The sequence below is a fragment of the Manis javanica genome, chromosome 7 (genome assembly GCF_040802235.1).
Source record: "Manis javanica isolate MJ-LG chromosome 7, MJ_LKY, whole genome shotgun sequence".
NCBI classification, from domain to species: Eukaryota; Metazoa; Chordata; class Mammalia; order Pholidota; family Manidae; genus Manis; species Manis javanica.
Window position 1 is genome coordinate 43,862,568 of NC_133162.1, and position 26,929 is coordinate 43,889,496.

Sequence of the window (26,929 nt, forward strand, 5' to 3'; positions counted from 1 at the left end):
TTGTTTTTAGCTGCCAAGACTTTTTTATAAAAACACAATCTAGGGATTGGGTACCAAAAATTCAGTAGGTTTTGTCCTGTCAGATTATCTGTTTCCTCTTCAATTTATTTGTAATATAAATCTTACCCCATTTATACTCTGATTCTAGGACTTTGCCCAACCTCCAGCCTCTCCAGCTGGTATGTCAACACATTTCTGCAGGCAGTGATAAGGGTCACAATTTTAACAAAACCAGAACACATCAAGAAAAACCAGCCTCCCCTACTCCCTCCCCCACATGGCTTATTAAAATCAACTTGAAAGTCAAACCATTACCAAATGTGCCTTTTCCAAATTTGCAGCCTCAGCCAGATGAAATTGTCATACATGCCTTTTAGGGTTGCCCTAGGAAGAGCTAACAAAAGGGTGACAGCCCTTAAACAGATGCTTGGGGAGGAGGACATCTGCCTATGTTTTACCAGCAGCCATTCAATGCTCAGGCCTTGAAAAGAGCATGTGGGGCTGGGGAGCAAGAGTTCTGATGCAGCCAGTTTTTACATGGCTTTTGTCTTAACGAATCCATCCATTGCTGTAGAGCCGTTAACTTGCAGGAAGCCAGCTGTCAGGGCTGCTGTGTGCAGGCCCCTCTGGGTGGGAGGCAAGGGGAGAGAGTGGCCAAAATGCCTTTTAGACCCATGAGGCTAGCTAGCTTTAGAGCTGGAGAGTTCGGTGTCTTCTCCCCACTCCCATCCCTGGGGAGACCAGGGCCCTTCTTGCTCTCCATCCTTGGAGCAGGGACGTCTCAGGGTTCGGTTTCCGTGGTTTGCAACTCCCTAAGTGCTGGGCGGGGCTGGCCTTCGCTGGAGCCGGTTGGCGTTTGGCGCTCTGATCTAGCGCTTTCCTTTGAAATCTACCCCCTCCTTTTTTTTTTTTTTTTTAAAACCAGGTATGATGATGTCAAACGTGATGCTGATGCTACAGTTACAGACACGGCCCCTGCTGGCTGGCGCAGCCTCTCTGATTCTCCCCCTCCGCGTCCAGCGCTGGGCTTTTTCAGACAAGTGCATCTCCTAACCAGGTCACATTTCAGCGGCGACCCACTATCCGCCTGCCGGCAGAGTCAGACCGCAGCAGGAGGACTGAGGAAGACGACAGCATTTGCTTCGCCACCGGCGAGGTAGGAAGAAGGACCTTAAAAAGCTGCAGAAGTCAAGACCTCCAGGTCGAACCCAGACCACAATGCGCGCCCCGGGCTGCGGGCGACTGGCGCTGCCACTTCTAATCCTCGCCGCGGCCGCCCTGGCCGAAGGTGACGCCAAGGGGCTCAAGGAGGGCGAGACCCCCGGCAATTTCATGGAGGACGAGCAATGGCTGTCGTCCATCTCGCAGTACAGCGGCAAGATCAAGCACTGGAACCGCTTCCGAGACGTGAGTCGGCAGGGCTGTGAAGGCGGAGGGACCAGAAGCGGGTTTGGGGAGGAAGCTGCAGGGCAGAGACCCGGGCGCCGGGAGAGGCAGCTGCACGTCGCAGCCAGAGGCTCCCGCAGCCCAGCCCGCTAACTGCACCAAGAGTAAACAACACGCATCTACCCGGCTCCCGCCAGCAGTCGCCGTCACAGCGCGGCACCCCCTCCCCGTTTCCCCGGCCCGGAGCTGGAAGGCTTGGGACCCCCGGTGCCACGCGTTCCCCGAGTGAGGAGTCGCTCTGGGGCGCTCGCTTGCGACAGGGTCTCTCCCGCAGGCCGAGCGCGGAGAAGGCTCCGGGGTGCAAGGGGGTGCAGGGCAGGAGGGGCGGGGGTCCTGGCTGCGGCTGGGCCCCCGACCTGCTCCCTCTTTTTTTTTGGTGGTGGTGGGAAAAAAGAGGGCCCCCCAGGCCTGCCCCCAGTAGGGTGGATGCTGCAGGCTCCACATACGGGGCACTGCAGAAGGGGCAGGTCTGGGTGGGGCCGGCAGGGAAGGTAGCGTTGTCGTGCGCTTGTGCCTTCCGTGCCCACCGTGGGCTTGGGTTGGAGGGACAGGAAGGGACGGGGCTTTGAGTTGGGGTGGGGAATAAGGACTGGGAGGGGGGTCCTAGCAATCAGCATAGGCGAGATGGTGAAAGGCGTGTCAGTGATGGGGGACGGGGGACGGCGGTGAAAATACTGGCGGCCGCCCGAGCCAGTCTGGGGTACACATGCAGAGCAGCGCAAGCAACGAACGGAGGCTGATTTTCCAAGACCAGCCTTGCATGGGGAAGCCGGGCTCAGAGGCTCCGATCCGGAGTAAAGGCTCCATAGCCCGGTAGACTTGAAAAGCAGAAGGGAGAGCACAGAAGTTGGGTCTGGGGGCCCTTTGCAGAAGGACGCCCAAACCCGGCTTAACCATGGGCGGAACTTTGAGGGGTGGGGGTGGGGAGGAGGCTGCAGACAAACGGGTGTCACTGCAGCACTTTGTTTACGGCACCTGTAGATCAGAGGGGAAACTCTGAGGCCGGGTTCCCAGAAGGGGGAGGTAGGAGTGAGGAGGGGAGGGGGAGGGCGTGGCTGGGACCCAGAGGAGGTCGGGGCGGGGGTGTAAGGGGGAGGATGGGCCCGGATGCTGCAGGCGAAGCCATCCGTGGCCCCGGAGACCTAGTGCTCTCCGCCGCTGGTTCCCAATAAGCCTCTTCTAGTACCCCCACCCCGCCTGCCGTTCTTGTTCCTCCTTATCCGTATTCCTTCATCGGACCCAGCTAGTACAACACAGACCACACCATGGCCTTTTTCATCTTCTCTTAAATTACATGCATCCAGAATTTCCTTACAAATGTGTTTAAAACACACATGCTTTCTAAGATATTTAGTCAAATGTTGGGAAGAGGCAGAGATACGGATTTTTTTGTTACCGTGAGACAAGTGACTGTTTCTCTCCAAAGTCAGTTAGAATTTATCAGAAGGAATTGCAGGCTGCCAAGTCCTGGGACTTGAGTGGCCTGGGCCCCAGAGTGGATGGTTTGCCCCATCCGTGACTAGTCCAGCCACGGGAGCTCCAGCGAGCATTTACTGCCGCCCTGCAGGCCCAGCACAGATTGGTTGCCGTATCCTGCTGCTGCCTGGGAAGCAGCCTGGCCACAGCAGTGAAGGGGCAGCCTCAGGCTGGTCCATCCCAAATCCATGTGTCACTGGTCCAGGCCTCCCTCTGACTCGCTGGCTGGTTGATCACAAGTGAAGGTCAGAGGGAAAAGAAATGCTTAATCAGAATGGTAAAGGTTTAAAAATAAAAGATGCCCCCCCACCTTCCTCCACCTGCTTCCATAGCCAACTCTGTGGGTGAGGATAAATGACTGACTACCTGACCTCCTGGTACAGGGCTGCCCACCTGTCTCCCTGTATTGGTGCCAACTACCTCCCCCTTGCTCACCAGAAGAAAGGCACCAGATTTGAAATCTGCAGGACCTGCCCCCATAGGATTCATGGATAGATTTAAGGCATGAATTGATTTGGGTATCATTTTTTTTTAGAGGGCAGATTTCCTCTAAAATGATGTTTTCACATAGCCCGGGCTGCAGGAGATGAGGGTCAGGCAGAAAAGGAGGGCAAGGAAGGCTGGGCAGGAGAATCTGGCTTGGGATCCACTGGCAGCTTCTGCAGAAAGGCAGGAGGCTGCTAGCTTGGAGCCACTGCATTGCATAACTCTAGTGATGCCACAGTGTGAATGGCGTCCCCTGGAGTTGTGCAGTGCACAGACTGCACAGGGACTCTGCCAGCACTACAGACAGTTCTCTCCCCTTCTCTGTATGTAGAGGCCCACATTCCACTCTAAAGGTGGTAGGCCCTCCTGTTAGGCACAGTAGCATAGGGCTTTATATATATTTCATCAGGCTAGCTTTCTTGAAAAAATGCTCCTTAGCTCCTCAAAGGAGAGTACCAGTTTTGTTGAACCTCTAAGGCATTGCCAGGTTGAGCCAGAACTTTGTTCATAATCACAAAAATGGTGCAGGACCTCTAGTTTGCCTCAGTACAAGAGAGGCAAGCAAGAGGAGTGGGATATTCCTGGGGAATAGGATCGAGGAATACATAGTGTGGGTGAGGGAATGTGTCAGAGAGTGGTGTTGACTGAATTGAGCGGGGGAGATGGAGGGTATCGTGTTGAACGGACCAGGCAGGTGAAGAAGAGGAAGGACGCTTGGGCAGTTGCTCCAACAGGGAATCAGTCTGAGCTGGTGAGGGGGTAGCTCAGCTTAGCCTTCTCTCTCTTGAGCTCTAGGATTATAGGGGAGGCAGGATTTACCAGCAGAGTTATCCTCCCATCGTGTGGGTGCCGGGCTTTCACATCCTGTGCCTGGGTAGCTTTTGTCTACTGCCCAGTACCCTGCTGCCAGGGAAGAGGGAATTTCCTGTCAGAGGAGATGGGGAAGTTGTGATCTAGCTGTGCCCTACCCTGGGCAGGCCTGGGCTGTTCAGAGCCCTGTTCCCCAGTGCTACATCTGCAGATTTATTCACTGCAGAACTGAGTGGGATTTCACTGCAGATCTTTGAAACAAAGTCTCCAGGGCCTCAGAGAAATGGGCACTTGGGAGGCACAGCGTTCTTCCGGGCAGGTTCTGAGAGCCTGGCTGGGCAGCCCTGACTGTTCTTTTTCTTCTTGGTGCTTCTCTGCTTTTTACTCCATTCCATTAACCTTTAATGGTATTTATGAGTGTGTAGCACAGTGCTTGGCCCCCAGGAGGTACACAGTTAATATGTACTGAATCCCTGATTGCCGGGAGTGCTTACATTTGCCAGTACTGCAAGTAAACATGTGGTATGTATTGGCTTTCATGCCTTTCAACAGCCTGTGAGATATTTATCATTACTTTACAGTCCAACCCTTCTATGGTTGAAGAAATAGAGGCACAGAGAAGTAACTTACGCAGGGGTCAAATAGCTACTAAGTGGCAGAGCTGAGATTTGAATCCAGGCTATCTAATCCAGCTTTGCTTTTTGGGACCTCTAGGCCTAACTTTTAGTGACGATGGACAGGAAGAGTCTACTCTGAAGAACAAAGTCTACCCTGGCTTATGCGCTATGAGCCTCAAGGCTGCCTTGGGCAGGAGAAGCATTCCTAGGAAGGTGGGCCAAAGCCCTCAGTGCCTTCAGCAGCCTGCCACCAGCCTGTTCCCCACACCCTGGCCTAGCAACTCCAAGGCAGCTTTCCACCCAGGAGAGTCAGGAGTGCTGGGAGAGCTCTGCCCTGGGAGATGGAAGGCCTGGGTTCAGGTTCTGTCTCCACCACTGGCTGGCCACATGATGCCAGGTGCATCACATAACCTCTCTAAGCTTCAGTTTCAGGCTAGGAGACTGAGATGAATGCATAAACATGAAAGCATTTTGTTGGAGAGCTAGAAGGCATCCATTTCAGGCAATACACTCCAACCCCTGAGAAAAACCGCCAGATGGATCATCATTGCTGGGGTCAGCCCACACCATGCCTCAGTCTCTAGGAGAAAGATGTTGTTGTATGTTCAGTCACTCACTCATTCACTACAGATCTGAGCACCTCCCATGGGCCAGGGGCTTCACCATGATCCTGAGGTCCGGCCCAGGAAGTATCACCTGCTGGCTGCTTATGATTCTCACATTTTTGTGATCACCAAGTAAGACAGTAGCAAGTTTTAGCCAAAAGAGGCTCCCTTATTACCACCCCTCCCCTCTCCTCACCCTACAGACCTAAACCAGTGCAAGTGTAGGGGTGAACCACGCAGATGTTTGTGGATAAGTGTGGGTGTGTGAGAAGAACCCAAAACTGGGTCAGAGGGATTCCATAATTGGGGTTTGGAGATGGGAGGGTATGTCCTTCCCTGGCCCCCTCCACCACCCTGGTTTAAAATGCTCTCCCACACTGGGAGGGGCCGGCGTCTCCCAGAGTGGTGTCAGCATGGTGAGGGACTCTTGGACACCCAGCGGGGCTCCGCACCTTGGGCTGAGAGGGAGAGAAGAGCACTCTTTGCCTGGAGAGGCTGTCATGTGCTCCTCTCATCTTCCAGGAGTCTGAAGAGGGTGGAAAGCTGATGCCACTCCCTCCCATTCCCAGAAGGTCAGAAGGCTGTCTGGAGGCGGGAGGAGAGCTTTGTTCTGTCCCAAGGCCAAGGGCCCAGGGGGAGCTCTCAGCCCAGCTTCCTCATGAGAGGACAGAACTAGCTGTGTCACCTTGGGGGAGCTTAATGGGCAGACCACACAGAATCATCTACAGAGCCCTTACATTCAATGACTACACAGAGGGGACTAGAGCCTGTCAACAGCCCTTTCATTTGCAGACATGCCAGCCCACTCCACCCCACACCACTCCACCCCTGTCACAGGCTGGGCATCAAGCTTTGGGTTTAGGGAAAGGAATTTCTTTTTGCTCCTGAGGAAGTACGTGTGACCAGATCAGGAGAGGGTATGTATTAGCCAAGAAGAAGAAACCTGAGAAATGGGGCCTGTTGTCAACTCGGGGCCAACACCAGGTTAGGGAAGGGCATACTGCCTCTGTACATGTTTCCTTGCAGGTGTAACAGGGAAAATGCATGCCCAAGCCTAGGCACTGTTAGACCACTGTGTCTAACCTTGGTGGGCAGTTGCCTAGGTCCAGCTACAGGCTGTGGGTTGACATGGTTCTTGAAGTGGGACAGTCTCTATGCCCTGAGGGCTCAGCCAGTGCTAGTTACAGGGGTAGCCCCTTCTCAGGGTTGCTGCAGTATTTCCTGGTCATAAGCTCGTTTGGCCCCTGTTGCTGCTACCTTGTGGCATCACTTAACACTGTGAGCTTGTATCTGAAGAGTCCTCCTGCAGGTATTTTCAGCAGGTGTTTATCACATTCCTCCTGTGGTAAGCTCCTGAGGGCAGGGTCTGGGAATAGACTGCTTTGTGTACCTTACCACCCTGTCCTCAGAGCATCACACAGGGTGTTTGCACACAGTCGATGCTCAGTATGAACTTATGCATGGTGGAATGGGAGAGCCAGAAAGCATCTCAACTGCCCTGTCCTGTGAGCCCCTCTTGTGGTGGCAGCTTTGTGGGTTCAGGCAGCAGAGGGCAGAGGGACAGCTGGGGTTCTGGGCTGAGCCACGCTGGTTATTTGGGGAGATCTCTTCCTATTTCCAGACCCCAAAGGATTGGGACACAACTAGAACCCCGGCACCTTGGCTCTCCAGTTGTTGGAGGTCCCTCAGGCCTCCCTGTCCTTCAGCCCCTGTGTCTGTGGGCTCAGAGGTCCACCCACCCAGCCTCAGGATGTCCACAGAGCAGTCTAATCACCCATCAGGCCTCAGGTAGAGAACAGGCTCCCCAGAGCAGGGCATCCTGCCCCCTCTTACTCTCTCCCCTGACATCTGAGAGGAGGTCACGGCTGCACCTGGCAGGAAGGACAAGTCAGGTCTGGCCAGTATCTCACCTTTGCCTGGACGCCACTCTGGCTCCTTGCCCGATCCCTCGTCCCCTTGCCCAGGTTGGAGGACACGTGAGAGTCGGGCTTGTTCAGACTCCTTTCCACCTACTCTCAGAGCTCTCTCTCTGGAAGACCTGGGAGGCAGGACCAGGGAGCCTCAGCAGCACTAAGTACCAAGCTCTGAGCCCCCGCATTTTACAGATGGAGAACCAGACCCAGACGAAGGCAGGCACCTGAGAACCTGTCTCCGCTCTCAGCCTAATCCCCTCCACTGCCCCCCTTCACCGCACGTGCCTGTGTTTCCTCAGCTCCAGTCTCTGGGGGCTTCTTTGGAGATCTGGCTTTTAAATCCTGCCCTCTACCCTTGTTCCAGAAGGAAAGCCAAGGTCCTGAGGCAGTTCCAAACACAATTCCAGGCCCCTCCCTCACTCCTGTCCCCTATTCTCCATATTTCATGGACTCACTGGAGCAGGAACACAGGGACTGAGGGAGAGTCCCGAGATGCCCCTTGAGTAGCGGAGAGGTCAGGCCCAGGGGAATCAGGGCAGGGGGTGTTGAGGCAGGCATACCTGAGGCCAGGTAGAGCTCCTGGCATGTGGGAGTGATAAGCATATTTTTGCTCTCAAAGGAAATTCCTCTGAGTGGAGGTGGGAGGCAGAGAGTCTCCCAGATGCCTGTCTCCTTCTGTTTGTCCAGGCCTGATACAGCCTCCACTGCTCCCTCTGAGAGAGGAGCAAATATTTAATTACTGCTCCTGTTCCCATCGTCCTCTGCAGGGCAGGCACTGCCCCCTCAAGGCGCCTTTCTGCCTGGACGTTTGATGGGGATGTCAGTTGCCAGCTGAGAAGGAGCCTTGGTGGCCCCCACGTGTGGCTCCTCCTCGTTTCTTTCTGGGCCTCTCACTCTGTGCTGCCCTGGCTGATGGGAGGGGCAGAAGGAGGCCCCAGCTGCAGGTCCCCCCACTCCTGGGCCTTTTCTGGTGGACTGGACTCCAGTGGAGGCCCCCTTGCTTGAGGAATGAGGCAAAAAATGCTGGGTACAGGGTCTTTCAGAAGTTGATAGAGGCCTGATCCACTAACATTTTTAGAGATACTTGATCTTTTAAAAAAGGGAGAAATGCGGTAACAGGGTTACAAAAGTTGTTTATTTGAAGTCTCCTGTTGAACATCTTTTGGCCCTGTTGGTGTGCCTCTGGCTGAGGTCCTCAATTGGAGATAGGTCAAAAGTCTCTATTTGAGGCCCTTTGTGAACAAGAGGCTCAAAAGCACCTCTTGTCCATCCTGATGTGTACCGAAGAACGTGGGCTACAGTGGTCTTGTTTTGTGGCTTTTGAACGTACAGAGCTTCACAGTTTAGTGCTGTCTCAGGCATTATGGCGCTGCATCCCTCTGCAGCTCAGGGAGGAAGGCAAGGGAGTCATCCCCATTTTATGGACCAGGAGGTGGGGAAGTGGGGCCAGCGAGGGCAGGACTCTCTAGCCCACAGTTTTGCTGGCAGTCAGAGGCAAGACCAAGTGGAACCCTGTGCACCAACTCCACGTTGGGGGACTCAGTCTCCAAAGGGACTTGGAGTTTTGCCCAGGTGGTTTTTAGCCTGCGAAACCAGGGGGCTGTTTTTTGTTTGCTCCATTCAATGCTGCATTCCGTCCTTCCCAACCAAAGGAGAGGCTGGGAGAGATCGGGTTAATTCAAGCTGTGAAGTGAGCGGGTCATTTGGGTACTAATTAAAATGACAGGAAGTAAACAGCGCTTGGAAACACCCAGCATGTGCCCCCTAAGCCTGGCTAGGCCTGCGCACTCCCTACCATCTCTCCCCCACCTTGGCACAATGGGCCCCATCTCCATGGCAACCAAGCTGAGCCACAGAGATCAAAGCTGAGATGGGTTAGCTCTAAACTAGCCTAACCAGGGGCTTTTGAAAGGGTTTCTGGAAAGGGCCTGGAGAAGGGGGGCCCCCAGGTGTCTTCCCCAACCATCACCAATCCCTCCGCTCTGGCTGCATGACTCCTGCCTAGGGGTAGAAGCAGAGCTGAGCTGGTGGTGAGAGCAACCACCTGTGGGTTGGGATTGGGCCACTTGGACCCAACCCCCACCTGGGACTTGTTCATCTGCTAAAGCTTATGGGTTTGTGGAATAGTACTGAGTCCTGGTTAGGGGCACAGATCCTAGAATCACAGTCCTGGGGGGGCCAGTACTCTTCTGCTACACATGTGTGATCCTGGGTAAGTCACTTAACCCCTCCAAACCTTGATTTTATCACCTGAGAAATGGGCATGATAATAGTGATTTTTCTCTTAGGGTTGTTGTGAAGAGTAAATGAGCCAATGAATGCAAGTACTTAGCACAATGTCTCCCACATAGTAATAGCTGAAAAGATGTTAGCTGTTATTATTAGTATTTTTAATATGTTCTAGGTGCTGGGCATAGACAGATGAATTTTACATGGTCTCTGCCCTCAGGGAACTGGCCATCCAAATAGGGCAGAAGCGATGCCATTCCTTGGGTAACTGGAGCAATAATAAACTTCCACCAGGTGCAGTTGGCCTGGAGGAAAATGACATGGGGTGGAGTAAGGGAAGATCCTGCCTTAACAGAAGTTTTGGGACACAAACACACGTTCAGGTAGAGAAGAAGTCTGTGCAAGGTTTGGACGTGGGATTGGGGTTGCCAGGAATGGATTGAGGGAAGTGGGCTTTCTTCTGTAAGTGACAGGGACCCAGTGAGGGCTTTTGAATGTAATACTTACTGTGGCTTATTCCTTTCATTAGAAAAGTAAAACATGTCATTTGCAGAAAACTTGGAAACTTGGAAGAAAGCAGAAAAATACCAAAATCCTCTGTATTCCTATCCCCCAGAGGAAATTACTGTTGGTATGAATCCTTTAAACTATTCACCTTTTAAGGTTTTTCTCAAAATGAGAGCAAACCTTACATTCAGTGATGGATTTGAAGAGGCAGAGACATGATCAGCTTTGTGTTCTAGAAAGAGCCATGCAGATGCAGCAGTGCGGAGGACGGGCTGGGGCAGGGAGACCGGTGAGGAGATGGCAGTAAGGGAGGCCAGGGCTGAGGGAGTAAGCGCAGGGGGCATGGCAAGGGGAGGGCGGGCGCCTGGGGGTGCTCCGGATGTGGGGGAGATAAGGACAGTCCTTGGTTTGGTCTCGTGAAATTGGAGAACGTGGTGTGATGAACCATTCAAAGGAAAGGCCTGGAGTTGGACTTCCGGATTCTGGGTTCCAGTGGGTCGGCCTGTTCCGGTGCATTGAGCATCCGCTTTGTGTGAGGTGCCTGCACAAAGAACAATTGATCTTTTTCATCCCTGAGGCCCCATGTTGGAGGTGAAGACACCAGAGAAAACAAGAGCCTTAGACATAAGACACGTAGCTGGAAGGACCTTACACCTGAGAGCGGGCGCAGTGGGCTAACTCAGCTGCCGGCTTTGCTTTACCAGAGCTGGCCCACCCATGGGATTCCAGTGGGTTCTGGTGGCGCTTGGGTAATGGACAGCTTAAAAAGCTCTGTGGGCTGATTCTAATGTGCAGCCATTGCGAGATCCACTTGGCTCAGAGAAGGACTCAATCCTGAGAGGGGAGGTGACTTCCCAAGGATGCACAATGAGCCACATTTGGAGCTGATTCTGGGTCCAAAGTCCTCTCCGCCTCTTCTGCCACAGTCTGCTCCTGTCTCAACAGCCACCCCCCCAGAAGCTGGCCTAGCTCCTCATGTCTTCTGATCCGTGGTCGTGTGCTGCCTGTCTGAGCGTCAGTTTCCTCCTATTGGTCCTGCCTGCTTCACAGGATTGGGAGGGCCAAAAGGGAGACGGACGTATAAAAATATTTCGAGAGGACTTATTTTAAAAGCACGTAAAATACAAGCTATGGTGCACTTGTACATTCCAAAAGTTTTTCCACATTCCTGCTCTGTGCCAAGCACGACTGGGTACAGGGTGGTCATGGCTGCTTGGGCTAACCAGGTAAAACAGATGTGCTCTTCCTTTGCCTGGAAATTTGGACCTCAGTCTGTGACTGTCTCCCCTCTGGCCCCTCTGGCCTGGCTTTCGCTCCAGAGCACTGGAGATTGGCCCTTCAAATCCTCGTTTCTCAGGAAAGGACCCCATCAATCAGCAGCAGAGCCAGGACAGAAGCAGGCCTTCTGTTTCCCAGGAAGACCCTGGTGCCTTTATTGTGCCATTTCCCACAATTGCTAATGAGCCCACGTGGGTGCCGTAAATAGACCCCACTGCATTGAAAGGCATTATTCACACTTGCCAACACCTCTTTTTTAGTTTATAGATGGGGACAGCCCATACCTGGCCGCAGGGCCTCCAGGTGTGTCCCTGGGCTCTGCCCCCATGCTGCCCACAGGGCCTCCTCAGCGCCCCTCCGCCAGGCCCCTCAGGGCAGCGCTCCTCACACTGCCACTGGTCTCTGCTCTCCCTGCCGTTGCCTCTCCTTTTGCACTTGCAGGACATCCTCATGTCGCCTCTCTGCCCATTTCCTGCTCCTCCACCATTTTCTCCACCCAAAGTCCATGGTCTCTCCTGCTAAAACAACTGTTATTTGTTGAGTGCTTTCTGGATACTCGACTCCTCGCAGATGCCATTTTTAATCTGAGTAGTCCCAGGAGATGGGTGCTGAGTCCTAAAGGCCAAGTGGCTTGCCCAAGGTGCTCTGGTAAGGGGAGCCTGGCGATTCTGTGTGACTCCAGGGCCCTCTCTCCTCTGCATCCCCCCCCTCTGGGCTGGCTGCTCCCACCCTCCTGGGGGTGAGGGCCCTGGGACCCAGAACCACTCAGGCATCCCTCTACTGGGCCCACCACAGAGGAGACGGAGGGTATAGTTAGAATCTCACCCAGCACTTGTACACAGAAGGGGCTCAATCCCTGACTGCTGAGTCATGGGAGGCCTCTCCCCCTCACCAGGATTGGGAGTGTTGTGGAGATAGCTCCCCTGCAGGGCTCTCAGGAAGGAGCTGGATGGTGAAAATCCTTTTCCTAGAACTCCTCCTTCCCCACCCCACTGTCCCCTAGTACTTCACCTACATTTTTAATCAGAACTCTTGGTCTTGACTTTTGAGAATGTACTTTGTACTAGGTCCCACAGCTTCTGCTTGCAGCACGGTTGGAGGCTAAGGCAGCAGTGCAGGCCCGGAGTGTGGGAGTGAGGTGACACTAGGGCCCTGCTGATGGCCCAGGCCCCCGCCCCACTCCCGTTCAGGTTCAGGTGGGTGTGGGACACACAGACCTTGGTGGGTGCAGGCAGGTGACACACCAGCCATATTCCCCTATCGTCTTCATAACCTCGTGCCCAGTCCCCTTCCAGGGAAGGATGGGGCAAATGGGAATATCCCAACCTCATGGAGGCCAGTCCCTATGTTTGCCCCAGCCTTGTGACCCTGGCTTCAGTCACTGGGCCACTCTCAGCCTCCATTTCTCATCTGTGGTGAGTGCACACCAGGGGAGGACCCCTCTGGCAAGAGTTGTTCCTGGGGAAGGGCTGCGCCTGGGCTGGCCTCCTTTAGCCTTAGCAAACAAGGGAAATCGTGCCTCATTTGGTCTCCTTAGACACTAGACTAGAAGCTTAAGAGGGCTCAGGCTGCCCCTGTGGAACTGGGTGGGTGCCTGAGCCAGGAGCCTGGGCTAGTCTGTGCAGTGCCCTGGGGGCTACGTGGCCAGGTTCCCCAGAACACCCTCCTGCTCTCCCTCCTGCCTGCTCCTGGGCCCAAGGTCTGAGTGTGTTTAGCTGCAGGATGTGTGTGGGCACGAGGTGTGGGCAGGGTGAAGGGGTAGGGAGAGAGAGAGGAGAGAGAACAGTGAAATGGACAAAGAAGTACACAGACAGTAGAAGAGACAAAAAGAGGAAGGCCAAGCCTGAGGGAGGTCCTCAGCCCCCAGGTGTGACAGCTGGGGGCTGCTCCCAGAAGGGGGCTTTGTTACCTCGTTTCTGGGTAAAAACCATCAGGCAGGTGATCTGTGTCAAAGTGTCCTTGTTTTGTACCCGCTCACCATGCACTGTTGCTTACACACGAGTACATATGTACACGTGCTTAGAGATGAGGACCTGCACACATCACACTCTAGAATATGTGCCCATGGCATGTATACATGTCCTCCAGTAAACATCTGACCAGAGTATGCTCTATGTGGGTATGATGCCAGCTGCCTGCTCAGCCCTGGCCCCTTTCCAGCCTTTGCTCAGGAGACCGTGCTGATAAGGGCCTGGGTCCCTGCATGTTCATCTGATGCTTGTCAGCTTCCATGGTAGATAACAGAGGGCCCAGAGCCTTTGGGCTTTCAAAGCCCTGTGGGTGCCCTCCTTTGTGCTTGTTGCTTCCCCCATGGGAGTGCACTCTGGTGCAGGAGCCCCATGCCCTCTTCCCCAGACCCGACAGGGGTCTCGCCCCTTCCCACTCCCACCCCATACTGTGGCCTCTCCCCCTGCCCCACATCCTGCACAGCTCTGATCATTGGGTGGGCAGGACTCAGGATGAGGGGCACAGCTGCACATGGCTCCTCATGCCCCTCTACCCACCCAGCTCCTGGAGCGCCTCCAGAGGAGGCCAGCCACTGGCTGCTTGGCACTGCTAGCCTCCAGTCCTGAGAAGTGCTCTCCCTGCCTGTCTGCTGGAGCTTCCACCAGGGGCACCTTGGGAGCTGTTTACTCATTTTCAGCAACTGAAAAGCAGGGAAACCAGAATCAGCTAGGGGCTTTGTGTCCATGAGGCAGGCTGGGAGGGGTGGGGCTGCTCTGCATCTGGCTGCTGTGGGGCCCACAGGCCCAGGGGAGGCCTGTGAGGCTGGAGCAGGGGAGGAGCTGTCTCCTGCCTGCCTTAGGTCTTAGAAGAGAGGTCTGTGCTGGGCATCAGGGGACCTGGGTTCTGACATGGTAGGAACCCAGCATCAAGTCATAGTCTGTCTCTGGGTTTTCCAGCTTCTCCTGCACATGGAGGGGGCCGGGCCAGATGTTCTAAGAGGGTCTTTTCAGAATCCTCTGAATCTGAGGATTTGCAAATTCAAATAGTAACTGGACCATGGTAACTGAGGGAGCCATTGACACTGGGAGGGACCATGGTTTCCCTTTCCTCTCAATGCACCATCTTAACTGTGTAGGAAAGTCAGACCTTGAGTGAAAAACAGTCCCCATGCAGCTTGGAAGAGAGACCATTCCTCCCAGCTTACTTACATGGTTGGGGAGGGGACTGCCAAGAGACAGACCTTAGCAGAGGGAGAGAATGCATTTATGGGGCATCCAGGTCATGGGAGTGAGAATCACTGTCCCCTGGCAGTATGGGCCCTCAGATATCTGTCCTCATGGTGGGGCCAGGGCTGGCCCATTGGGACCAGCTTCAGGGTCTGGGGTGGAAGAATGGGAGCCCTGGGACCCCATGGTCTGAGGGTTGGGCCTCATGCTGAAATTCCCATTTCTCCCTCTCTGCTCCTGCTCCATTTCCTGTGGCCCGCTGCTGCTTCCTGACCCCCAGGAGGTAGAGGTGAGTACTCCCCAAGGTCCCTCTACAGCTGCCCTCTCCTCTCTTCTCCTTTGGCTCCTTTGCCCCAACTCCTCCTTCTGTGCAGCATCCAGCATGGGATGGGGGTAAAGAGCTTATGGAGAGGCCAGAAGGGGTTGTGGACCTGGGTTTAGGGGGATGGAGATCTGAGGGAGGCACCTGGCAAGGCCTGGGTAGACAGGGGTCATCTGGGCAGCCACCAGGATGATGAAAATTGGCATGTGGAAGCAGTGGCCCAGCCTTCCCCTCGGCCCTGGAGTTGAACCTCAGCTGTAGGATATTAATTTTAGCTCTTCCCTTTTCCCTCACCCACCCTCTGGCTTTCCTAGGATGATTACATCAAGAGCTGGGAGGACAATCAACAAGGAGATGAAGGTAACATGCCCTTCCCGGGTAGGGGAAGATGACTGACCCCTATGAAGACTTGAGACCAGTGGGCAAGTCCTGACCATGGCCTTGGTGGTCTTGAGGCAGCCAGGCCCTGATGGGGGTGGGACTTCTGAGCTGAGGAGCTCTGATTATCAAGGGCTCCTGGAGAGAAGGGCTTTGCAGCTCAGAAGTGGGGCTTGAGGCTCCTGGGCTCCCTGGCAGTGATCCTATGTGCTGACCCTGTGTCCCTGCAGCCCTGGACACCACCAAGGACCCCTGCCAGAAGGTGAAGTGCAGCCGTCACAAGGTGTGCATCCCCCAAGGTTATCAGCGGGCCATGTGCATCAGCCGCAAGAAGCTGGAGCACAGGTGAGGGGTTTTGAGAGGTGGGAGCCTTCCTCAGGGAAGGGATTTGCTTGAGGAGCAAGGGATTCACTGATCTTCTCCTATTTATTATCTATTTCTGTGGAACAAACTACCTGAAAACAGTGGCTTAAAACAACAAATGTGTGGAGGGTCGGGGATCCAGAAGTGGTTCTCTTGGATGGTTCTGGTTCAGGGTCTGTCATGAGGCCATGGTCACGATGATGCCTGGGACCACTTCCTCTGAAGGCTGGACGGGGGCTGGAGGAGCTCACCCACGTGGCTGTTGGCTCTGGTCGCATGGTCCTCTCCATAGAGATGCTTGCATGTCCTGCCAATATGGCAGCTGGCTTCCCCTAAGGCCGATCATCCAAGGGAGAGAGAGGGCAGGGAAGAAGCTACGTGTCATTTATGACCTAATCTCAGAAATCATATATTATTATTCTTGTCACTTCTGTTTATTAGGAGCAAGTCATAAGTACTACCACACTAGAGGAGGGGAATTAGATTCCAGCTTTTGAAGGGAGGAGTGTCAAAGAATTTGTGGACATATTTTAAAATCACCATACTGTAGGAGTTCAATCATCTGAAGTGTGGGACCCAGGGAAAGGCACCTCTCTTTTGCGGACCTCAGTGTCCACATCCAGAAGACAAACAGGTTGGTCCAGATAGTTTGTGGTTCCTTCCAACTCTGACATGCAATGACTATAAAATATTTAAGGCTGTAGCTAGTATGGCTATGTGGGAATGCAGGACCAGGATTGCCACATCTTGCATTTTACCAAGGCCAGGAATCCAGCTTTTTATATGGAATCTTCCATTTTGTAAGTGTTGGTGAGGCACTCAGTTAAAAACAAAACCCCTTGGTGGCCAAATAAAATGGATCTACAGGCTAGATAGGGCCCGTGGGTCATCACTTTGCAATTTCTGATTTGGTCTGACCCCATTAGTGAGGTGTGACTCCCTTTTGCACCTTGCAGTTGGACCCAGAGTTGCTGCCTGAAGGCCCTGTTGGACTCAGTAGCCCCTGGAAAGGGGAGGCTGGGTATCTGTACCAGCCCAGTTGGTTCTCTGCGTTTGAGCTGGAGGAGGGACTGGCTGGGATGATGAGGAGGGTGGGCAGGGGCAGGGGGGCAGCTGCCTCTGCCTCAGATCACCAGGACCAGCTTCTAGTTGGAACTGGTCTCCTGCACCTTCCCTCAGCCTGTCCCTCTCTCATTTTTGCCTCCATTCCTGTGCCTCCTCCATCTTCCTCCTGTAGGATCAAGCAGCCTGCCCTGAAACTCCAGGGAAACAAAGACACCATCTGCAAGCCCTGTCACATGGCCCAGCTTGCCTCTGTCTGCGGTTCCGATGGCCACACTTACAGCTCAGTGGTGAGGAGCCCCAGCCCCAGGGTGGGTGGGGTGGGGGTATACCTGAAGCCACAGGGAGCAGAGGAACGACTCAGCTGGGGCCTCCTGTGGGGCCCCCAGGGATGACGTGGGGCCAGACACGTGCTCCGTCTGTGCGTTCAATGTGGCCAACCACAGCGGGGACACCTGGTCCCTGGGCCGGCCCCTGCCCCACCTCAGGCAGGTGCAGATAACGGGTGGGGCCTGGAAGAGGCAGGTGGGCAGGCAACTGCAAGTCAAGTAGGTGTGGTAAGGGTTTCATCAAAGTACCAGGGACTACAGAGGAAGGAGCTCTGTTGCTCAGTTATTGGGGACTGAAGGACAGAGCTTTCCACAGGCAGACTTCCACATGGAGGGGATGATGTTCGCTGGCAAGCCCTGCACATCCTGGTGTAGGAGGAAATAATCCTCTAGGAGATGACCATGTGGGAGGGAACAGTGCTTGGGGAAATGAATTCCCACCTTATGGGATTTTTGTGAGGATTAAATGAGATGTTTGTGAAAGTATTTCATAAACTTTACTGTAGAAATGCAGGTGCTAATTGTGAATGCTTCTACTAGCAACAAGGAGCTGGGAGTTGCTTAGTTTCTGGAGGGCACTGACTGTCAGGGCTGGGTTCTAGGGCCTAGGAAGCCTTTTGGGGTGAAATTTAAGAGCAGCCCCATGGGTGGTGATTGAAGTTGGGGAGGGGAATGAGGTCCCCTGGGAGAAGCGAGGCAGAGAATAAGCAAGAGGCTGAGGGCAGAAGCTGCTTGGAGGAGGCAGGTGGAGCTATGGAGGAGGAGAGGGCTGGGCTAAGTGGGGTTTAGGCTGTAAACTGCAGACTGAGGGCCAGGGCACTATCCTGCAGGGAGGTAGAGGGCATCAGGAGGTCTGGCTTCCATCCCAGCCCTGTGGCCTTGGGCGAGTCACTGGGCCTGTCTGAGCTTCCATGTTCTCTGCTGAGAAGGAGAAATAAAATTCCTCCCTCACAGAGCCGCTGGGAACCGAGTGAGATAATGTAAAATGCTACAGCAACCCGCTTCTCATGCTTCCCATTAGCAGTCATCCCATGGGGAGAAACCAGATATGCGGGAAAATGCCTTCAGGGCAAGGAGTGGATAAGCCCCTCTCTAAAGCTGGCTTTAGCAAACAGCTGGGTGCAGTGTTTTTTAGTAAAGGCCAGGCAGTTAGCAGATGCTCATAGCTGGTAGCTGTTTGTTATCAAGAAAGCTGAGTAGAGCCAGTGGGAGGGGACTATGGGAAGACCACTGAGGAAGGGGGCCAGCAGCCAGTTATGCAGGGACCAAGGGACTGTGGTAAGGAGGGGATAGACTGTGAGGGCAAGATGGGGTGGGTCACAGACAGCTAAACAGGGGAGGTGGGGGGGCAGGGGGCATGGGAGACAGGTGTCCTGGGAAGGATAAAGGTTTCAGAGAGGACAGGCTGGTGCAGAGTGGGGTCATGGGAGCCTTTGATTCCCTGGGTCCCCCATTCCTGGGCCTGCTGCTCCTTACCCCTGTGTACCCGTGGCCTCCAGAGGAACTAGGAGGGCCCCTCCAGGCTGTTCATGGGGAAGACATGGTGTGGCTGAGGGTGCCCCCAGACCCTCCAGCTTTGGGGACCCGTGGGGTGAGCCTCCCAGCACCCAGGCTGCCCTTTGTTCTCATACAGTGTAAGCTGGAGCAGCAGGCATGCCTGAGCAACAAGCAGCTGACGGTGAGATGCGAGGGCCTCTGCCCCTGCCCCACAGAGCAGGCCACCACCTCCACTGATGGCAAGCCAGGTAATGAGGAGTGCCGGCCACAGCCAGGCTGGGGCTCCTCGCTGCCAGGGCCCCCTGGGGTGCCTCTTTCAGGGCTCTGGGCTGATAAGAGGTTCACAGAGCAGGAAAGGAGAAATGGCAGAAAAGGGCAGGCCTGGGGCACCTGTGGGTCTGGGGACCCCGTTAACATAGAGCAGGAGGGCTTGGGGCCTCTCAGCCGCAGGGAGCCTGCTCCCTGCTCTGTGTGTTTAGGGAGTGAGGGGGAGGAGGAACGTGGCTGAGGATGGTAGAGAAAGACTCATTTCCTTCCCTTCCCTCCAGCCCCCTGGCCTTAGGGCAGCATCCCACGCTGAGATCATGCTTGCCACTTCACCCCTTCTTCACCCTCTACCCCCTTTCCCTGTTCTGCTGAGTGTAGAGACCTGCACGGGTCAGGACCTGGCTGACCTGGGGGATCGGCTGCGGGACTGGTTCCAGCTCCTTCATGAGAACTCCAAGCAGAACAGCTCGGCCAGCAGTGGAGCCAGCCTCGCTGGTGGTATGGGAGCTGGTTGCCCTGCCTGGGGGCAGGGAGGGTGATGGGGAGGCAGGTGTGCACTGGGGCAGCCTGCCTTGTGCTCCCTCCTGCCAGACTCTGAGCCCCTAAAAGAGCCTAATAGGAGCTTCAGCCAGAGCTAATAGGAAGCACTTCTTAAAATGGGTGGAAGGAGCTTAAATCTGAAATGGTAGCCAAGAGAAGGTAAGGAATTATTTTCTCAGAAGGGTTTCAATACAGGGTTTTGAATAGTTTAGGTGCAGTCCTATGTAGAGGCAGAGGGATGAGACTTCAGCCATTCTCACCCTCTGGTTAGATTCTGAGCTTCTCTGACCCTGAATGAGGATTAGGGCTGATGGACAGGTGGATGGATGGATGGACAGATGGATGGAGCAGAGTTTGCCTTGGGCATGCCCAAACCTTTGTCTTCTCCCCAGGGCTGGATAAGAGCCTAGGGGCCAGCTGCAAGGACTCCATCGGCTGGATGTTCTCCAAGCTGGACACCAGTGCTGACCTTTTCCTGGACCAGATGGAGCTGGCCGCTATCAACCTGGACAAGTATGAGGTCTGCATCCGCCCCTTCTTCAACTCCTGCGACACCTACAAGGACGGCCGGGTCTCTACCGCTGAGTGGTGCTTCTGCTTCTGGAGGGAAAGTGAGTGTGGCCCCCTTGCCAGGATCCCCAGCCCCTGTGCAGGCTCTGCCCCTCACTCCAGGCTCTCTTTGGGTATTGGAGTGGCTCCCTCTTGGCCCCTTCCCCAGGCCCAGAACTTTTCTAGTGCATCTGCTTCCTGCACGCTCCCAGGGCCTCATCTCTTGGAACGCAGGGAAGCCAGCTCTTTAACTCCCTTCCTTGGCAGACTCGGAGGTGGATCTAGATTTTGCAGGTCCTTGAAGCCTATGTATCTTTGGAGGCCTTCTTAAAGAAAGGGTATTAAAAATGATAAATGCAAAATTTCTAGGGCTCCTCAGAGGGCCTTAGAAGGAGCTAAGGGGTCCTAAAGCTGCAGCTGTATCAGCTTCTCAATGATTCTTCTTCTGGGCTTGCCTCATCTTATTTGCTCCAAATATGTGATGATGTAGGTGATCATTAGCCTTAGAGATATGACATCATTTTGCCAGCTTTCAATATCCTGAACCAGAACTGGACATGTACTTAGAGATGATCTAGGCCAAGTGGCAACCATCATTGATGGGGAAACTGAAATTCCGAGGGGTCAGCTGACCTGTGTGGCCCAGAGGTGGGGTAGGCCCCTGGGGCTCTGCTGCTGGCGTTCTGCCCGGTTCCCACTGTGGTCGTGTGGCAGAAGCAGTACAGCATCCTGATGCTGAGGCTTCTGCTAGGATTCCACCATAGGAGGGTTTGGGACCCTGGGCAAGTCACTGACTCTCTCGAGCTCAAGTTCTCTGTCTGAACTGGGAGGTAACAATGCTTACCTTGGAGATTGTCGTGAGGATGAACTGAAAAAGTCTGGGCGCAGAGCACCATGTGAACCACAAATCCCTTTGCCAATGTAAGGGATTTTGATCAGTCTTATTGCCTCTGAGTGCCCAGCTTTCCCGTTCCCTGCGTGACTCCAGCACTTTGACTTTCCTGGCCTCTGAAGCTCATTCTATCTATTTTGTACAGCAGTTTCTTGGACAGGAGGCTGGAACTGATCTCATTTTGCAAGCAGCCAGGCCTCTAGCTGGGAAGGGCTGGGGACTTTTCAATGTCACAGATGAATGAGATTTGGCTTCCAGTTATTTTCAGGCCTCCAGCTGACATTCCCTCTAGCGTCTCACCCTGAGGAATCTGTGTGTTCCACCTTCTCTTCTGAATCCTGTATACTCAGCCTAGGGGTCCTCAACACCCTCAAAGAACCCTGGGCTTCTTGAGGGACCTCAGCCCATCCCACAGCCATGGAATGGTCTCCCACAGTTGGAACCTATGTATTTTTATCTGGCAGAGCCCCTGTGTCAGTTTTGGGGACCTTAGAGGGATCAGTGTGTCCCAGCACCACCACTGTGGGGCGGCCCCATATCAGAGCCTAGGTATTCCCATATTGCAGAGCTCCTGGCCTGTGTTCCTAAGCCTTCGGGGAGCCCAGTGAATTGTAGCAGCACCACGGAACAGTCCCCATCAGAAACCACTTCTCTCTCCACAGAGCCACCCTGCCTGGCAGAGCTGGAGCGAATCCAGATCCAGGAGGCTGCCAAGAAGAAGCCAGGTGAGGGGCTGGGTTGGATTCAGAAGAGGAGGAAGGGAAGTGGTGCCTTGGGTTCCCCTGAGGCTCAGAGGCTCCAACTGCTGGGCATTAGAAAGACACTGAGCCAAGAGGAGTCCTTGGCCTAGGAAATAGGAGTGTAGTAGGGCAGGGTTTCCAACCAGCCCCTCAATAAGCATGATTTAGGCCCTAATTTTGTGCCCATGCATGATGGGGCTGGAGGTTGGGATAAAGAAGGTTCCTAGAAGTACCCTCTATTCAGTTCAGTTCAGCAAAGGTGGGTGCAAAGCTCAAGTGAGGCCCCTGCACAGGGCATGCTCCAGTGTTCTGCAAATACAGAGTCCTGGGCTGGCTCAACTGATGGGCAAGACAGGCTCGGCCCTGGTCTCAGAAAGCACACAGGCTCCCTGGGGAAACACAGCACACGAACTGACAGGACTGTGAGTTGTGACTTGCGTGTGTATGGTGCTGAAAGAGAGGTTAAGTGGATGCAAGAGCCTGGGGGTCAGCAAGGGCCTTTCTGGGAAGCTGGTGTTCAAGAGGAGACCTGAGGGATGAGAATGAGCCAGCCAAGCACAGAGCTGGGGCAGGAAAAAGCTCAAGGTTCTTGGGGAACAGGAAGAGAGGACCCATGTGGCTGGAGCATGGTGGGTGAGGAGATGGGTCCGAGGGACAGATCACATGGGGCTCATAGCTCCTTGAATGCAGCCTGGCATCTGACTGGGCTGATGAGATCAGCACACATGAAACCAAATACCCAAATTCTGCAGCCTCCTTGCAGGGCCGTGCTGACTGAGAGCCCTGTGGCTGTTTGGGGCCGGCATTAGGGCCACTTCTGGCAGGAAACCTGATCTTCCCTCCTGGAAGCAGTCCTCTCTGTAGTCCCCAAGCATGCTCACTGGGCTTGGAGGGCACCCATCCTGTGGTGCCTGCTGTTGTCATTTCTATCTCACCTGTCCACCAGGTGGGCCCAGTATGTATCTTTGGGTCCCAGAATGTTGATCTCAGAAGATGTCTGTTGGACAGCAGAACAGCAGTTCTGGGACCTAAAGGGAAGTGGGTGGGCTCTGAAGGCAGGTCAGAACCAGAGGGGCAGAGAGAAGTCTGGACATTGCCAGGCCAGAGGGGTGGCTATAGAATTGAGGGTGTCATGCACGGTATCAGACTGGCTGTCCTACAAGATGTGGGCCATGGAGTCAGGGAACCACGGAAGCAGATGGGAGCCATCATGGGGGCCTAAGCAGGTCACCTAGGGAGACAGGTTTTTCCATCTACAGTCATCAAGTTGGAAGGAACTCTGGTGCCAGCTCTGGCTTGTTGGGTGGTTGGTACCTGGCTGCACTCTGGCGCCCCAGGTTCCAGAGAGCCCATACCTCAGGGACCCCACTCTGACCCTGCTGGGCCCCGCCCCACTCAGGAGTCTTCATCCCAAGCTGCGACGAGGACGGTTACTACCGGAAGGTGCAGTGTGACCAGAGCCGCGGCGACTGCTGGTGCGCGGACCAGCTGGGCCTGGAGCTGACCGGCACCCGCGTGCATGGGAGCCCCGACTGCGGTAAGGGCTGGGCCACACAGGGGCTTTGGGATGGCATGGGGGGGTCTGAGCTGCGCCAGGGGGGCTTTGGGGGGCCAGCTCCATGTGGCAGGATCCCCTGCTATAGTGGGAAGGGGAGGTGGCCAGCAGCGTCCTAACGGCCTCTTGGCATGTTCACCTCACAGATGACCTCGTGGGCTTCTCAGGGGACTTTGGGAGTGGTGTTGGCTGGGAGGATGAGGAAGAGAAGGAGCCGGAGGAAGCAGGCGAGGAGGCTGAGGAGGAGGAGGGCGAGGCGGACGACGGAGGCTACATCTGGTAGATGGCACGTGGGGAGCTGTGGAGGCCAGGGTGCTGCCAGCTGGGGGAGGCGGGCCAGCAGAGACCTGGATGGAAGCAGGCAGCTTATGAATGGATCTGGAAAATATAGTTAGAAGGACCCTGGCTCCAGTGAAGAGGGCTGGATGTGTAAGTGTGCATGGCTTGCGTGTGGCATGTAGAGCTGGGATGTGTGTGTGTGTGTGTGTGGCATGCACTGACAAATGTGTCCCTGGTCCACACTGCTCTTGGCAGAATGAGTCACCCAAAGGCCCTTTCAGCTTCCTCGTAGTTTTTTTTTTTCCCATTTGTTGTTGGTTTAAAAATACACACATACAGATATATTGAAAATTGATGAAATTGAGATGCCCGCTAGCCATGTCCCCTAACCCCATCCAGGCCCGCCTTGACATCCTGGGATTCCATGTCCTGATTTGTTACCCACCCCCCAACCAGTCCTCCCTTCTCCTGCCCCTAACTGCCCTCCTCCCTCCTACTTCTGGGTCAAGCTCAGGCCTGTGGGCTTGTCCCCAGTGCAGAGGGGAGGGAGAGCAGGGAGCCATCTGCTGGCTGGGGGTCCTTCTGGAGCTGGGTGGATTGGGCTGTGGCACCCCCAAGCAGCCTCAGAGTTGATGGGCTAGGACATGCATCACAGCAAGCCCTTTCCCCTTGCTGGGCCCCACAGTACTAGAGAAATTCTCCCAACCCAAGCCAGTGTGACCGGAGGTGGCTGAGAAGGAGCTGGGGATGGCAGCTGGGGGCGTGGGAGGGACGGCCTTGCCAATCTGCCTGGGGTGGAGTCGGATGAAGACGGGCCTGACTGGTCAGGGAGAGTGCCTTTACACATCTGGGTAGACCTTTAAGGAGCAGAGATGTGGAAGCACAGACTGCCAAACCCCGAGCAGCCCAGACCTTTTCTGTGGGTCTCAGGTTGGCACCTGGTCTGGGCCATTCCCTTGGAGGCAGTGGGCAGTAATCATGTAGGTTAGCTCTGCCTGGCCTGTGGAGTGCTGCCCCCGCCCCGCCTGCCTTGCTGTGTCCCCTGGTCCAGTCCAGGTAGCAGGTGGAGAGCTTGGGTCTTGGCCAGGGGAGTGTGTACCTCCTCTCTGATTCCTTAACCAGGGCTCGCCTCCCATCCAGACCAAGAGGAAGCATTGTCCCCGAGACCCTGTGAAGGGGGAGCGGGGGAAAGCTGCAGCTTTCCTGCGCTCAGAGACCACGACCTTTCTCCATTCCTCTTCCTCAGACCGAGGCACCCATGGGGCCATTTCCAGCCCCACTCCTCTCTGCCCCTGGGGACAGAGGATCCCCTAGGGCTGCTCTAGTGGAGGGACTTCTCTAAGCTCTAAGTGTTCGGGAATTGTGAACAGTCAGAGGGGTACAGAGCTGGGGCAACCAGATTCTGACTCCACACCTTGCTCTTCCCCCAAACTCCTCACCGGATGGGAGCCAGGATGAATGAGAAGTTACCCCATGTTTTTTTTTTCTGTTTGTTTGTTTATTTTTTTTCTAATCCTGCCAGTTCTCCCTATTGAAGCAAATTCCTTAACACCTTTGGTGAAGAATGTCTTACCAGGACTTGGGCCTCTGATGCCCTTCAGTGCGTGGTGAGCGCAGTGTGTGTGTGCGTGCGTGCGCTTGTGTGTGAGCCTGGAGGCCATCCCTGGAGGCCTGGGGTTCCAGGAGGGGCAACTGTGTGCTAGTGGGGGGCCCATGTGGCAAGGTTCCCTGGGCGAGGCTCTCCCTGGCTCTTCCTGCTTCTGCAGCACCTGCTGCATCTGACAGACATTATGGAAGAAGCTCACCCAGTCCACCCCTTTACTCCACCCTGTAATCAGCATCTTCCAAGTCCTGGCTTGGGGGAAACAGTGAAACTCCAGTTAGCCCTAGGAACCGCTTCGCATTCCGCAGCACAGTTCTGGCCATGATGAGGTCGCGCTGTCCTGTCTCCCCATGCCCTTCCTGTCCTCCCAACTCTGCCGTCTCCCCTGCGCTCCATGCTCAGTTCAGGGAAATGCCGTTTCACGTTGGTCTTCTGCTCTCAGAGCAGCCTCTCTGCTCACTCCGAGCTACTTGAAACTTCCTGCTCTCGCTAGGATTGGAGTCTGTCTGTCTCTGCCTTCTGCCCCAGCTCAGACTTCTGGAACTGGCCTGGGGGCACCTGTTGATGCTGGGGCTTTCTGGGATGGGGAGGGGGCAGAGAGGAAGGCACACCCCTCTCCTCTCACTGGTGCCCTCCCCTCCTGGGGTGCGTGTGCTGTCTCTGTGTCTCTGGGTCTTCTGGTTGTGCACGTTTTTATGACTTGTAAATATGTTGTGGAAAGAAAGCAAAAGGCGCTGAACTAGTCCCTGGTGGGACTCCAGGGTCCAGTCCTGCCCTGTCTCTGCAGCCCCCCCACTGCTTTTCACACACCCCTCCGAAATGAGGCCCCGCAAGCTAGACAGACAAAGCAGCTTATTCCCAGTGGGCTGAGGGCTTCCTTCCCATTGGACAAGCGGTGGGTTTCCTCATGGCGCGGGTGCAGGGCGACCTTCCTCGGCATTTCAGACTAATGTCCTTGAGCAGCTGTCTGCCGCCTGGCCTCCCACGTCCCTCTGCTCTCTCTGTCCTGTCCCACTGGCTTAGGCAGGCAGCGGAATTAGGGCTTTGTTGAAAAGAACTCAACCAAATTTTAAAAGCACAGTTTCTCACTTGGCCCCGGGGCTGCCCTTGGCCACCCCAAGCCTCCTTCGCCAGGGGTGCTGGGAGAGGCGGTGTGTCTACGTCGGGCGGCTTAGAGTTGGCGAGAACAAATGTGCCTTGAGAGACCACGCGCAGAGAGAGCTCTAGGGCGAGGGGGAAGGAGGTGTGGCATGGATGAGAGTGTGGCGGGGCCTCGTGGCCGCCTCCTCCTGTCCCACTGGGGCTGTGGCCACCTGTGGTCGGGGGTCACATGTCCTTCCTCATGCCAGCCTGCCTGATGCGCGTGGGCAGGCCGTTCACTCAGCCTTGCATGAGCTCCGTCCTCTGAGTGGGCGGGGCCATTGGGATGACACGGGCACCTCCGTTTCACCAAAGCCTCCCCCTCAGCGCCTGGGGAGAACGTATGGCTCATCTGCTGACACCTGGCACCATCAAGAGGCTGTGGGCTGGCAGGGGTCAACAGGAAGAGACACTGGGGGTGCAATGGGAGACTGGAGACATCTCGAGGAAGTCCCAGGCAGAGCAAAGCTGCTTTATAGCCTGAAGCCTACTTAAACTGTGTTATGTGCAATAACTGAGCTTAGAGTTAAGAATTGTGTTCAAGTGCTTGGATTTCCGTCTGTATATTTAAGTGCTGAAATCGTATCTCTCAGTAATTTTAGATGTCTTTCAAAAAATTGAAAAACAAAGTGTTAGACCGTGTATGTGTGCATTGATGGGCACTCAAGCGTCCCCATGTATCACCCCACCCTCTTCCTTTCCCTGTGTCCCCGGCCCCTCACCCCCAGCCCCACCTCCACTTGGGGACCCTGCCCCGTGTTGTCTTTATCTGCCTATTACTCAGCCTAAGGAAACAAGTACACTCCACACATGCATAAAGGAAATAAAATGTTATTTTTAAGAACACAGAAAATAAAAACTTTATAAACACCA

The 26,929-nt window shown here is 54.8% G+C and overlaps 2 protein-coding genes across 2 annotated transcripts in view; both read left to right on the plus strand.

The window, feature by feature from the left end:
• ASCC1 (activating signal cointegrator 1 complex subunit 1) overlaps window positions 1-1,059 on the plus strand; it is a 147,095-nt gene extending 146,036 nt beyond the window's left edge. The window contains exon 11 of the mRNA XM_036998880.2: window positions 926-1,059. The gene's annotated coding sequence lies outside the window, so the exon portion shown is untranslated. The remainder of the gene's footprint in view (window positions 1-925) is intronic.
• SPOCK2 (SPARC (osteonectin), cwcv and kazal like domains proteoglycan 2) lies at window positions 985-26,929 on the plus strand. Its single transcript, XM_017658380.3, has 11 exons — window positions 985-1,407; window positions 14,821-14,829; window positions 15,177-15,222; window positions 15,471-15,585; window positions 16,841-16,955; window positions 18,628-18,739; window positions 19,137-19,256; window positions 19,691-19,909; window positions 21,402-21,464; window positions 22,879-23,016; window positions 23,181-26,929. The coding sequence occupies exons 1-11, from the start codon at window positions 1,219-1,221 to the stop codon at window positions 23,315-23,317; spliced, it is 1,263 nt and encodes a 420-aa protein (XP_017513869.1). The 5' UTR covers window positions 985-1,218; the 3' UTR covers window positions 23,318-26,929.

Excerpts from the sequence above, each read along its gene's own strand:
- SPOCK2 (XM_017658380.3), top strand. The coding sequence starts at position 1,219 with ATGCGCGCCCCGGGCTGCGGGCGACTGGCGCTGCCACTTCTAATCCTC. Across the intron at positions 15,223-15,470 it reads CAATCAACAAGGAGATGAAG|CCCTGGACACCACCAAGGAC; the intron begins GTAACATGCCCT and ends GTGTCCCTGCAG. Across the intron at positions 23,017-23,180 it reads GCATGGGAGCCCCGACTGCG|ATGACCTCGTGGGCTTCTCA; the intron begins GTAAGGGCTGGG and ends TTCACCTCACAG.